Source organism: Ursus arctos, unplaced genomic scaffold, assembly GCF_023065955.2.
Source record: "Ursus arctos isolate Adak ecotype North America unplaced genomic scaffold, UrsArc2.0 scaffold_24, whole genome shotgun sequence".
Taxonomy (NCBI): domain Eukaryota; kingdom Metazoa; phylum Chordata; class Mammalia; order Carnivora; family Ursidae; genus Ursus; species Ursus arctos.
This window is the reverse complement of record NW_026622919.1, coordinates 1,042,717-1,055,436: the sequence shown is the minus strand read 5'-3', so window position 1 is coordinate 1,055,436 and position 12,720 is coordinate 1,042,717. Positions and strand designations below refer to the sequence as shown.

The window sequence follows — 12,720 nt, the reverse complement described above, 5'->3', positions numbered from 1 at the left end:
GCCTGGCCCCAGACATCTAGCTGTCAGAAATGTCTCACGACTGTCCTACTCGGGGGGCGGATGTGGAAGGCTCCAGACTGACCCGCTGGGTTGGTCTCATGGGACTAACGAGGACTGGAAGTGCCACCCCCACTCCACCAGCTCCCTGACGTGAGCAGGCAAGCAGGCATGGCGGAGCCCGGGGAGGCCGCCTCTGGTCTGGCCGTCGGCTCACCCGGAACCCCAGTTCTCACTTCTTCCAGGAGGTCCCCTCACATGTGCAGCACTCTGGGTGGGCATTCTGCTCTCCTGTCCCCCACCACCCTCACCAGGCCGTGCTGCCTGTGGACTCCCCCCACCCCAGCCCATGGAGGCCCTCCTGGCTTCCTTTCCCATGTCCCTGGAGCACTGATGCCCTTTCCCAGCAGGACGGAAGCAACTCCAGGGCCAAGCGAGAGCCCAGGAGGCACGGGATTTAATGGCTCTGGGGGAGTCAGTGGGGGCCCCTGACACACTGTGTGCCAGCACCCCCCCCCCACGAAAGCACCAATACGGGAGGGCAGGGGAGGGTGTGGGAAAAGGAAGGCCCAAGAAGTCAGTCCTTCAAATTGTAGTTTCGGATCTTGGGGGGCCGCTGGCAGCCTTTAGTTTTTGCAGGTGGAGCCCTGGAGGGTCTGGCGGGCTTGGCCTTTGCGTGCGCTTCCACCTTCAACCCTTGGATGGCAAAGGCTGTCCGTGTCCTCGCGGGGCTCCTGTCCGGGTGTCTGAGGCTGTCGGGTACTGGACGTGCCATGAACTCTACTGGAGAACGGCAAGAGAAAGGCCTGTCACAGCAGGAAGGGACAGGAAGAGGCAGGAGGGGGCAGGAGGGGGCAGGAGGGGGCAGGAGGCCCAGGCTCCCCGTGTACAAGCTAAGCGGCTGTGCCTCTTGCCCGCAGGACCCAGAAACCCCACGCCCTGGCTGCCGTTCCGGAGCCTGTCAGGCCAGAGGTCCTCCCCCACGGGGGTCAGGCCAGAGGTCCCCCCGGGGGGGAAGCGCTTGATGGCAGTGGCTGTGCCTTGGGGGCCTGGCACAGGAGGTCTCTGGGACACATGCTCTCCAGATGTGCTCCAGGGCCTGGGCCTGTCCTTCCACTGGGCACTCTGGACATTTGGGCCCCAAAACGCCATCTCCTGCCTGACCATTTCGTAATGGGTCCCCTGGGGGCACTGAGGTTAATGGTTGACCCAGGGCAGGTGTCAGGGACTTCCCCAGATGTCAACCACCCTCCACCTGCTGCCGTGCTCTCCAGGCACCCCAGCTGCCCAGCAGCCCTGACGCATGTCCAGGCATAGGCCAAGGACCCAGGAGCCTAGACCGCATGCCACACGCATAGGCCGACACTCAGGGCAGCGTCTCTGAACTAGGGCATGGTAAAAGACTTTCGGGTTCCAAGCTTTTCTCTATTTCCCAAGTTTTTAGAACTAGGAATGTATTTCTTCTGTAAAAAACAAAACAAAACAAAAAAGATGGTATTAAGAAGCAGCTGTAAGATGCAAGGTGAGAGTGGCTCTCCCTTGTGGGCTGGCCTAGCAGGTAGGGCTGGGGTCTCTAGAGCCCCAGGAGGGTCCACCCTGGATGGGATGCTGCCCCAGAGTCCAGACGGGGGAAGGTGGGGCCTGGCACCAGCACCTCACACACGGGAGGCACACGGGTGACGCGTCTCCGAGCCGACCACCCAGGGCCTGGCCAGCACAGGGCGGTGTGCAGCACAGGTGGGGGGACACCGCATGGCAGGGACCCACCCAGGCGAGGCCCGAGGACAGGCCAAAGGGGCAGGAAAAGGCCTGTGCTTTAGAAAGCACACACAGGGGACGCACACTGTGGGCTTGCTGGCAGCGTCCCCGTGCTGGGAGCTGGAGGTCCGCCATGCATACCCGGGTCCCTGGCCCTCACGTTGGGCCTCTTCTGTCCTCTCGAGCACCTGGAACTGCTCCGTTCCCTGCAGCCTCCTTGGGGTCACATACGCCTCCTGTGCCCTGGGACCCAATCCTGGGGCCAGGCCCTGCTCTCCTCTGACTGCCCAGGCTCCAGGCACCGGGATCCTGGAGTGGGGCGAGGTTGCTCCCCGGATGTCCCCGTTCCTCTCTGCTTCCCGAGGCCATGGCTGCGTCTCCCTCAGGAAGGAAAGGCCTTTGGTTCTCTAACGGCAGACCTGTTCCTCCTCCGCACACACGCTCTCCGGGCTCGTCTCTGGAAGTGGACCCTCAGGCCCTGACTTCCATTCAGCCCCATCCTGGTAGCAGACAGTATCTAGGCCCATCCTCTGCTTGGCGTAGTTTCCTTCTGGAAGGCAGTGGCTCATGGGGGGGGGGGCAGGGTTGGGACCCTGAGCCGACAACGTGAGGGACTGGCCCTCTCAGGGATTCCATGGGCCTGGCCTGAGTTCACCCTCACAATCCACTGCCGCTGGGGTTGGGGGGTGGGGGCAGGAAGGAGGAAGAGCCCAGGCCCCGAGGCCCTGTGCTTGGGGGGCCGTGCTCCCCGTGGCGGTGGGAGCAGGGCCTCTGAGGAGGACAGCAGTGCCAGCTGTGTGGTCTCGGGGGCTTCTGTCCCCCCCCTTCCACAGAGCCCTCCCTGAGGTAGCCGGCTGCTCCAGGGCAGGGGCTGTCCCGGCTCAGGCATGAAGCTGGACGGGTCAGGCCTGTTTGCTGTCCTCCCCCTGCCCCCCCTCCCCCCGCACACGCCCTGTGACCGTGATGTGTCTATTCCCTGGTTAACCTGAGATGTGCCCTCGGTGCTCAGACCAGTGCTGGTTGGTAGCCGTGCGACCTCCACCACTCTGCCCTTCCCGGTCCCCGTCTGACTCGTTCTGCGGACCCAGCCTGGGGCTGCTCTCTCTGCACTGGGTTCCGGTGAGGCTTCAGGAGAAGCACTGGGGCACACGACTTGCCTCCTGTGCGCTGCTGGTCCTGCTCCGCGGTGCCCGAGGCCAGGCAGCTGTGAGCCTGGGGGCGGGACCCTGTCTGTCTCAGGGGCTCGCGGGGCTCTGTGAGTGGTCCCCGCTTCGCGGCTGCTTGGAGCTGCTGCTCAGCCCCCTTCCGACTTGGGGAGGCTGTCTGCTCTGGGGAGCAGGTCAGGCTGCCTCTGACTGTCAGGGGGCCCGAGCACATGTTGGAAGGGCTGGGGACACGGAGCCCGTGCCGGCCCTGGCTCTCCAGAGCCTTCCCTGGGGCTGCGGGGGCAGCTCAGCCCTCAAGTCCCTGTTGTGGTCTTGGGCTCGGGGGACAAGGCCTTCCCAGGCTGACTGCAGTGTTGGCTGGTCCGGTCAGCGCTTCTGTCTCCCCTCCTTCATGTGTGCTGACGGGCACTGCTTCCACTGAAGCCTTTCTCCTGCTCCCGGGAGAGAACCTCGGGCCCCTAGGTCCAGCCCTTCCCAAATAAGATGAATTATACCCCCACCTCGCCTTGCCCCTCATCCCAATCCCCCCTTTCTTTCCCCTTAAGTAGGCTCCATGCCCAGCGTGCAGCCCAACATGGGGCTTGAACTCATGACCCCGAGATCAAGACCTGAGCTGAGATCCAGAGTCGGACGCTTAACCGACTGAGCCACTCAGGTGTCCCCCAAACCCCTTTTTGATTAATGGTTATGAATTAGATGACGTCAAACTCCCCAGAACCTTCCAAGGCTCCTTGGACCCCACAATGGTGGGATGGAGCCCAAGCTTTCAGCACACAGTGGATGTGGAGTGGTCTCACTCTCTAAGCCCGCAGGCTGCTCCTGGCCTTAGGCTGGGGGCGCCGACCACAGACCAACCCCCTTGCTAAACATACCAGCTTCATTGCTCTGCCCCTGTCCTCCCTGAGCTCAACACCCAACCCCAACCCCTAATCGCTCCTTCCTAATATCATTTTCAGGGGGACCCCCTCCCTGGTTCTGAGCTCACCCAGGCCTGTCTGCTGGGGCCTCTCAGTGTGGTCCAGTGTGGTTTCCGCCCAGGGTCTCAAGAACCGCTGCTGGGCCGCGGGGAGCACAGCGGGGCCCTCAGGAAGGGAATTTAGGGGAAATACTCTGTGAGTACTGGCCTTAAAGAGAGACCAGCTCTATGCTTGTCTGGGCTGCCTTGTCCAAGGCGGGCGGGCAGAACCTGGAGAGCGGGCCCTGCCCTCCAAGTGGACCCTGTTCCTTCTCTGGGCCCTGAGGCTCGGCTCTATAGGAAAGAGTTGCTGACAGAGGTCAGAGGTGGGGCAGGCAGGCCACAGGGGTCTGGGGCGGGGCCAGGACAGTGACAACTGCAGGGCAGGGAAGGGGCAGAGAGTGATGGCCAGGCCCCTCTGCGGGCCTTGGTTTCCCTTTTGGAAGGGAGAGGCGATGGCGGGAAGAAGTCCCCGGGCCCCAGAAGGGAAAGAAGGTGCAGTGGGCAGGCTGGGGGTGTGGCAAGTGTGAATGGGCTTCAGGACCCCGGGCCGAGGGCCGGGGCTGCATTCAGACAGCTGTCCTGCGAGGCGCTGGCTGGAGACGGCAGGAGGCCACAGGGGAGCAGATGGGGCGGGGTGGGTTCTGATCTCCCTCCTTTTCACAGATCGAAGCCTAGAAACTAGATCAACAGGGTAAGATTCAGGAAAGATGCGTGTCAAGAAGGGACCATGGCAGGAGCAATTGGGTCAGCCAGGCGGGCTCATGCTCCAGTCGGCCGGGGACCCTCCCTGGAGGGGCTGCCCGTCCTCACGCCCCTGACCACATGCTGTCATGAGCTGCTCTCTGTCCCTCTTGGCGGAGGAGAAGTTGTGAGCGACTGAGGCAACACTCTCCTTTTTCATGAAAACGTGGCCCCTCGGGAGGGCTGCCCATCGGCCACATGCACACAAGCTGGTCATCTTGCTCAAGACGCCGAGCCACCCTGGCCAGAGGCCTCCCCACGCCAGACCCGGAATCGCGCTCTGGAGCTCTGCTCAGGGCCTTTGGGACCCACGGGCTGCTTTCAGGTCCCCAGAAGGAGAGGCAAAGGGACGGAACGCCTCCATCCCAGTGGCCAAGTTGACAACGGAGTGGGGGGCCCCCGAGCAGGCCCAGCTGGATCAGGCGGCCAGCGTTCGGGCTCTGTGACACGGCTTGCGACTCTCGTGCTGCTCCCTGTCTGCTTTCAGCCCACGTGGGCAGCGGGAAGGCCTGAGGTGGCTCCCCGGGGGCCTTTCCCTTCACAAGGGCCGACCACGCGAGGACACGTGTCCTGTGTGCCGAGTCCTGACACGGGTGCCGGGCATGGCTCTAAGCGAAGCAGGCGTGCCTCGTCCTCCCCGGGCTGCGGCGACCCCATCCTCCCACCGCCCCGACACCCGCCAAGGGGAGGTGGTTAACTTTGCTCCAGAGCTGAACTGGAGGCTGCCCAGAGGACGTCAATGAAAATAAACTACCCGGGGCCTGCCGTGTCACGAGTTTGGCCGAAGTGCCTTTGCCGTTTTCCCGACTGCTCCCGGGAGAGCGGGCTGGCCGCACTCGGGAGCCGGACCCGGCTCAGCGCCTCTGGGTTGCGGCGCCGCGGCTCGGCTCGCAGGGGGCGTCACAGGTACAGAAACAGGCCTGATGAACCTCCACATCTTCCCCTGCAAGGGCTGCACATTCCCTGTGCTCCCTGGCCTGACGGACACGTAAGCCTGGGAGAGTCGGCCTGCCTAGAAGGTCCTCTGCCCGCACAAAGCCTGGGGCCCTGCACTGCCGCTCAGCTCCCAGCCAAGCTGCCCATGGGCAGGTCCGCAAAGCAGGAGGCCCCTGGGCCGAGGCACCATGCAGACCGTGCAGGGGCCGGCAGATGGCGGGGCTGCAGGGGCCGGCAGAGGGAACTGACCCAGCCGGGGGTGCCCAGCCCAGGCTCTCGGGCTCCCTGGCAACGCCTGCCCACAGTGGCCTGGACAAGGGTCCATCTCAGTCCTGGTGCACTGACCGCTCCCTGGACGGTACGGCACAGGCTCAGCCCTTGTGAGACGGGACTGCCCTCCTGCCTCTGCGGCCTGCAGTGCTGTCGGGGGCTCTCAGAGTGGACGCTTCTGGAGCAGACTCTTGCAGGGGAAGGGGGTTGGCTGCCGGGCCTGTGGTCACCACGTGGACGCCTAGGCAGGGTCACCCTGCATCTCAGAGATGAAAGTTCACGTAAGAAAATGCAACAGGGAAGGGTGCCTGGGGGGCTCAGTCGGTGAAGCATCTGCCTTCGACTCAGGTCATGATCTCCAAGTCCTGGGATCGAGTTCCACGTTGGGGTCCCTGCTCAGCGGGAGCCTGCTTCTTCCTCTCCCTCTACCCCTCCCTCCCTGCTCACCTGTACTTTCTCTCTCTCTCTCTCTCTCACAAATAAATAAATAAAATCTTAAAAAATAAAAGACACATAAAAACTGAAAATAAAAAAAGAAAATCAAATTGTGGAAGGAGTGTCATCACAGGCGAGGAAGAGCCCGTCGGGAAAGGTCGGGTCCACAACACATCAAGGAAAGAGAATTCAGCACAGGCACATGGGGGATCTTGTCCCTACTGATAAAACAAACAGGCCCACACACGGGTGGAAAAGACCTGATGCACAGAACTGACTAGCTTGAGTGATTAGCCACACAGACATCTAAACCGGCAGGCAGAGAACGTCATTTCTTTGTCAGTGAATAAGCCACACACAGAATCAGACACATATTACACTTGCCACAGAGTAAGTCTCAATTCATTACAAATGTAAAGCGACGAATTCAGAAGCCAACGCCAAACCCTGTTAAATCCATTCTGCTTTGAAACTGTGTAACACATGACTTAATCACCCTCGAGTTATAAAGGAATACATAAAATGAATTAAGAAATGTTCAGAACTGGGGCACCTGGTGGCTCAGTCGTTTGAGTGTCCGAGTCTTGGTTTTGGCTCAGGTCACAATCTCAGGGTCGTGAGATCGAGCCCCGTGTCGGGCTCCCTGGTCAGTGCAGACTCTACTTGGGATTCTCTCTCTCTGCCCCTCCTCACTCTCTCTCTCTCTCAAATAAACGGATAAAGCTTAAAAAAAAAGAAAAGAAATATTCAGAACTGAATCCTCGAATTTGCAGGACACAGCTGAGATACACTCTCAGGAACAGAGAGACAGGTAACCCGCAAGGAGACGAGCTAACCCCCAGCATAAGGAGCTGAAGCAAACTCAGGGAAACAAGAAGTAAAGAAACGGTGAAGTTCGATGGAAACCCCAAGGAAAACATACGACGGAACAGCAACCGAGCCCAGACTGTTGTCTGCAGAGATTAATGAGATCGACCTCTCCCAAGACCAACCCACACAAGGGAGAACAAATAAACACAACAGGGGAGTAACTGGGCAAAAGTGAGCGCTGCAAAAGCTGTTCACTAGTAAATTATTAAGACCTAGAGGCGATGGAAAATTCCAAAAACCAGAACCAAAAAACATTTGAAATATCCAATAAGTATTAAGAAATTGAGATGGTATTCGACAATTCTCTTCCCAAAGGCCCCTGGCTCAGATGGCTTTACAGGCGGTTCTGCTGAATTTTCACAGAAACCAAATTTTCATGGAACACTTCATTTCTATCTTATTCAAATTATTCAGAAAAGTAAAAAAAGAATGAAAGATGCCCAGCTAATTTTATTCCCAAACCATGTAAGGACAATACAAGAAAAACTTACAGGCCTATTTAACTTGTAAATACAGTTGCAAAAACTATATATAAACATTATCAAATCAAATCAGGCAGGTACTAAGAATACATCACTATCAAGAAAAATTTATGTCAGTAACGCAAGGCTGGTTTCTTTTCAGAAAATCTACCACCATATTTACCACACCAATAAATGAAAAGAAAAAACAATCATGCCTATCATAATGCAGAAAAAAACGGACAAGGTTTAAGACCTATTTGTGATGAAAACTCTTAGTAAATCTGGAATATAAAGGAAATGTTTAATTTGATAGAGGCTGCATTCTTGAAACGTGGCAATCACACGTATTTAGTGGACCAGCCTCGTTGCCTTCCAGTCTGTGAGTGGATGAGACGCCCGCCGTACTGTGGCTGTCGGTGCCCAGCCAAGTCTACAAGGGAAGAGAGGTCAGGAGTCTAAGGGCTGGAGGGCAAGAGAGAGACAGTCTTCATTTGAAGATGCCGTAGCGATTTACTCGGGGAAGACAGGCTGCCGGGATGAGGGTGGGAGCTCGGCAGCTCCCGGAACTTCCCTCTCGAACGGCACCAGCCCGTGAACATAACGAAGTATCAGAAACAGCAAGAAAACTCCCAGCAGGATGGCCGCCTGTTTCGTGAGGGACACGTTCCGCATGGTCTGGGGCTGGCCGGGGGCCACCTGGGGGCCTTCCCCCGGCAGAAGCGAGTGACACAGAGATGTGCAGCCTTCTGCAGAGACGAAATAACCCCATGAGATGAGAAAGCGGAAGTCACACCCGAAACTAATTGGAAACTGCCCGCCAATTACACTTCGATTAAAAGGAGAGGGAAAACGGAAGTTGGTTTGTTACGTCCACGGTCTAATGTTTTAAAGCTGCGGCGCCGTTTCCCAAACACAGTCCCGTGTGCAGGCCGGACGAGGCGGCAGTGCTGGTCTGGGATGAGGGCTGGAGCCCGAGGTGCAGACGCTCCTTCGCTCTTGCCGACGCGCAGGGGCTCCTGGGGCCCTTCCAAGAAGCCCGGGCCCGCTGGGAGGACACGGCTACAGTAATGACCTCCACCGGGAGCTCCTCAGTGCCACAGGGCGGAATGAGGAAGAGCCGAGCAAATTGATAAGAATTACCAGGGTCCTCTGAGGCCGCGCGGCGACCGCGAGCGGATGCAGGCCGACGGCGGTGTGTGCACGGCGGGGGACCGAACAGCGGCGCGGGCCTGACGCCCCCCAGGACCGGCACCAGGCCCCAGCTGCTCCTGAGAAAGTGGCTGCACTGACTTAGAGTTGACACGCAACACAACGCACCCGTCTTGAAACATGCGTTTCCGTGGCTTTTAGAAAACGCATGGCTCCACGCGGACGGAACGCGTCCGTCACCCAGCAGCCCCGCGCAAGCACGGCCCGGCCTTCGGTCCCCGCTCATCGGACGCGTCTCTTCCGGAGCCTCGCGTGAACGGAAGACACGACACTAGGCACGTTTTGAAGTCTGGTTCTCCCAAAACCAAAGGCATGTTTCTCGAGATTCACTCATGCTGCGATGGACCCCCGAACTCGTTCACCCGGGGGGGAGTTCCACTGAACGGCCACGCCGTACTCTGCCCTCCCCTTCATGCGTGGCGGGATGTTTGTGCTGTGCCCTGTCCGGGTATGAAGTCACCATCGACATTCATGCTAGTCTTTGGCTGCGTGCATGCTTCTTTTCTCGACACCTCTCTGCTCTTGATTTCCAATGTAATATGTCTGTGGCCGGCAAAGACAGTCCGTGTGATTTCAACCTCTTAAAATGTACTAAGACGAGTTTTATGGCCAAATATGTGGTCTATCTTGTCAAACGTCCCATGTGCACCTGAAAAGAATGTGTGTTCTGCTGTTGGGTAGAGGGGTCTACACATGCCAGTTAGGCCGAGCTGGCTGACCGTGCTGCTGAAACCCTCCCTACCCCCCCCTGGCTTTTCTGTTTGGTGTTCTATTGATTACTGATAGAGACGTACTGAAGTCTCCAAGTGTAATTATGGACTTCTCTACATTTCCTTCCACTTCTGAGAGGGCTTTATAAAGATTGTATTATTTAATTTACAGATCGAGCAAGAGCAGGGGGAAGGGCAGAGGGAAAGGAGAGAAAATGTCAAGCGGACTGCACGCTGAGCACAAAGGCCGGCACGGAGCTCAGTCCCACGACCCCGAGATCACGGCCTGAGCTGAAATCCAGTCAGATGCTCAACCGACTGAGCCCCCCAGGCGCCCCTTTTCCCGAGAGTTTTTAAACGTCATGTGTTCACAGCTGTCATACCAGGAGCATACACAATTGGGACGGCTCTGTCTTCCTGCTCAACTGACTTCTATGCCATCATGACATGCACCTCTTCATCTTGGGTCAGCATTCCTTGTCAGGAAGGCTACTTTGCCTGACATCAAATAGCCACCCAGCCTTCTTTATCTGTGTCTCTGTATTTAAAAGCGGGTTTCTGGTAGACAGCACACAGTTGAGGCTAGCCTTCTGCTCCCAGTTGGCTTTTTAATGCAATATTAGACCGTTACATTTAATACAATTATCAACATGATTGGTTTTAAATGTACCTTCTTGCTAAACTGCAATTGCAAATTGTTTTCTCTTTGTCCTGTCTGCCCTTTGTTCCCTTTTTCCTCCTTCTGGGGCTACTTTTGGGATGATCCTTTTGTTTTGTTTTTTAAAGATTTTTATTTATTTATTTATTTGAGCGAGTGAGAGAAAGCACGGGCCAGGGCGGGGGGCGGGAGGGGAGGCAGAGGGAGAGGGAGAAGGAGAAGCAGACTCCCCGCTGAGCAGGGACCCCGATGTGGGACTTGATCCAAGGACCCTGGGATCATGACCCGAGCTGAAGGCAGACGCTTCGCCGGCTGAGCCCCCCAGGCGCCCCAAGGGTCGATGTCTTTTACTCCGTTTTATCTCCATCACTGCAGTACTGGCGATCCTTCTTTGTGATCGTTTTTAATGGCTGTCGTGTGGCTTACAATGTGCACTCTTACCTCATGCTGCGGTGACACAATGTGGCACGAGGTCGCCTTCAAGGGCCTCGCAAGAGCACACTTCCTTCTCCCCTTCCCACCACGTATGCCATTTTTGTCATACCTTTTACTTCTGTGCACATCACAAGCCCCATAATGCACTGTAATATGTTAATATGTGCATTTTAAACAATCAGTCAGCATTTGAAGAAAAACGTAAGCCTGTCCTCTTCATTTACCCACAGACCCACACGTCTGCCTCTCCACGTTATTCTCTGTTGACCCACATTTCCATCTGGCATCATTTTCCTTCAGCCTGAAGAGTGTCCTCAATTTCATGTAGTGCGGGGTCGGTTGGTGGTGAATTCTATCAGATTTGTTCATCCGTAAAAGCTTTTATTTTGCCTTAGTGTTTGGAGGGTATTTTTGCTAGATACACAATTCCATTTTGACAGGTTTTCTTTCAGTATTTTATACCTGATGAGCCTTTGCCTTCTGGCTTGCACAGTTTCTGAAGAAAAGTCTGCCATAATTCTCTCTTTGTTCATCTCTATGTACTGTGTCCTTTATTTTTGCTTTGACTGCTTTTAAGATTTTCTTCATCACTGGTTTTCAGACACGTGATGACAACACTCCCTGGGTGGCCCATGCACGCCTGTGTTTAGCCAGCTGTCTGGGGTAGTTGAACTTGGATCTGTGAGTTAAGAGTTTGCATCAGATTTAGGGGGAGATCTGGTCTTTTTTTAGAGAGAGCAAGTGCACAAGTGGGAGAGAGAATCTGCAGCAGACTCCGCATTCAGCCTGACGCGGGGTCAATCTCATGACACCGATATCATGACCTGAGCCGACCGAGCCACCAGGTGCTCCTAGTGTTATTGCTTGAAACACTCTTTCTCCCCCTGCTCTCTACCCGGCTGTTAGACTGATGGACACTGTCTGTCACGAGGCCGAGGCTGTTTCCCCCCACCCCTCCTTCTCTCTTTGTACATCACTTAGGACAGATTCTGTTGCTATGTCTTTGAATTCTCTGTTCTTCCTTCTACCATCTTTACTCTTGGGTTAATCCCATCCTATGAGCTTTCCTTATCAAATATTATAGTTTTCATCTCTGGAAGTTTTGTTTGGTACTTTTCATATTCTCAATTCTCATTAGGTACATGTTTTTCTTTATATACTTGAATATAGTCATTCCAGTTCTTTTAATGTCTTCGTCTGCTTGTTCCCCCATTTCTGTTATTTCTGGGCCTCTTTCTCCTGACTGATTTTCCTCTTGCACACGGATCACATTTTCCTGCTTCTTCACATGTCTTGGAATTTCTGATTGGGTGTTAGGCATTGTAATATTTCCTTGAAAAAACTTTTTTTAGAGTGTTGGGTTTGATTTTGGCAGGCAGTTAGGTTCCTAGATTGGTCATTTCAAAGACTGTTTTTAAACTTTTCTAGTGTAAGTCCACGTGGGGCTTCACTCCAGAGATACCTAGCCCTACTGCTGAGGCGTGACTCTCTGGGTCTCCACTGAAGGAAGGTCATGACGGGGACGCTGAGTATCTCCCCACTCTCTGAGAGCTGGAAATGGTTCAACGTACAAGCCGTCTGTCTCTCCTTTGTCTGGAATTCTGGAGCTTTAGTCTAAACGTCTGTGGGCTGGTATACAGGGAGGACTCACAACAACATCTGTACAGGTTTCTGGAGCTCTCTTCTGTATTGTACCCCCCTTTCCAGACTCTGTCCTGCAACTGCCAGCCCCTGCTGCCTTCCCAAACTCCACTTCCCATTTTCCCAATGCAGTAAGGCTGCTGAGTTCTGTCTGGCAACCCCCTCCCTGTGCCTGCAGCCCAGAAACTGTCTTCAGGCAGAAAGCCAAGGAGATCCTGGAACTCACCTCACCTGTTTGCCTTTTTTCAAGGACAACGGTCCTGTGCTGTCTATTGTCAGATGTCTGGAAACAGTTGTTTCATATATTTTGTCTAACTATCTAGCTGTTTATGGAGAGACACTGAGGTCGAGTCCATGTAACAGCTAGCCAGAAGCAGAAGTGAGAGCTAGCCGTGCTGCGGTCCCAGAACACAGGCCACTGAAGAGGAAGCTGATCTGGCTATTTCTTCAACTATTAACTTTGGTGTACATG

The 12,720-nt window shown here is 55.6% G+C and overlaps 1 protein-coding gene across 1 annotated transcript in view; it reads right to left on the bottom strand.

Annotated features, from left to right (window-relative positions):
* Positions 1–437: 437 nt before the first annotated feature.
* Positions 438–12,720, bottom strand: part of CCDC57 (coiled-coil domain containing 57) — a 99,419-nt gene continuing 87,136 nt past the window's right edge. The window contains exon 21 of the mRNA XM_044378685.3: positions 438–780. Coding sequence (XP_044234620.1) covers positions 575–780 — 206 coding nt within the window. The 3' untranslated portion in view covers positions 438–574. The remainder of the gene's footprint in view (positions 781–12,720) is intronic.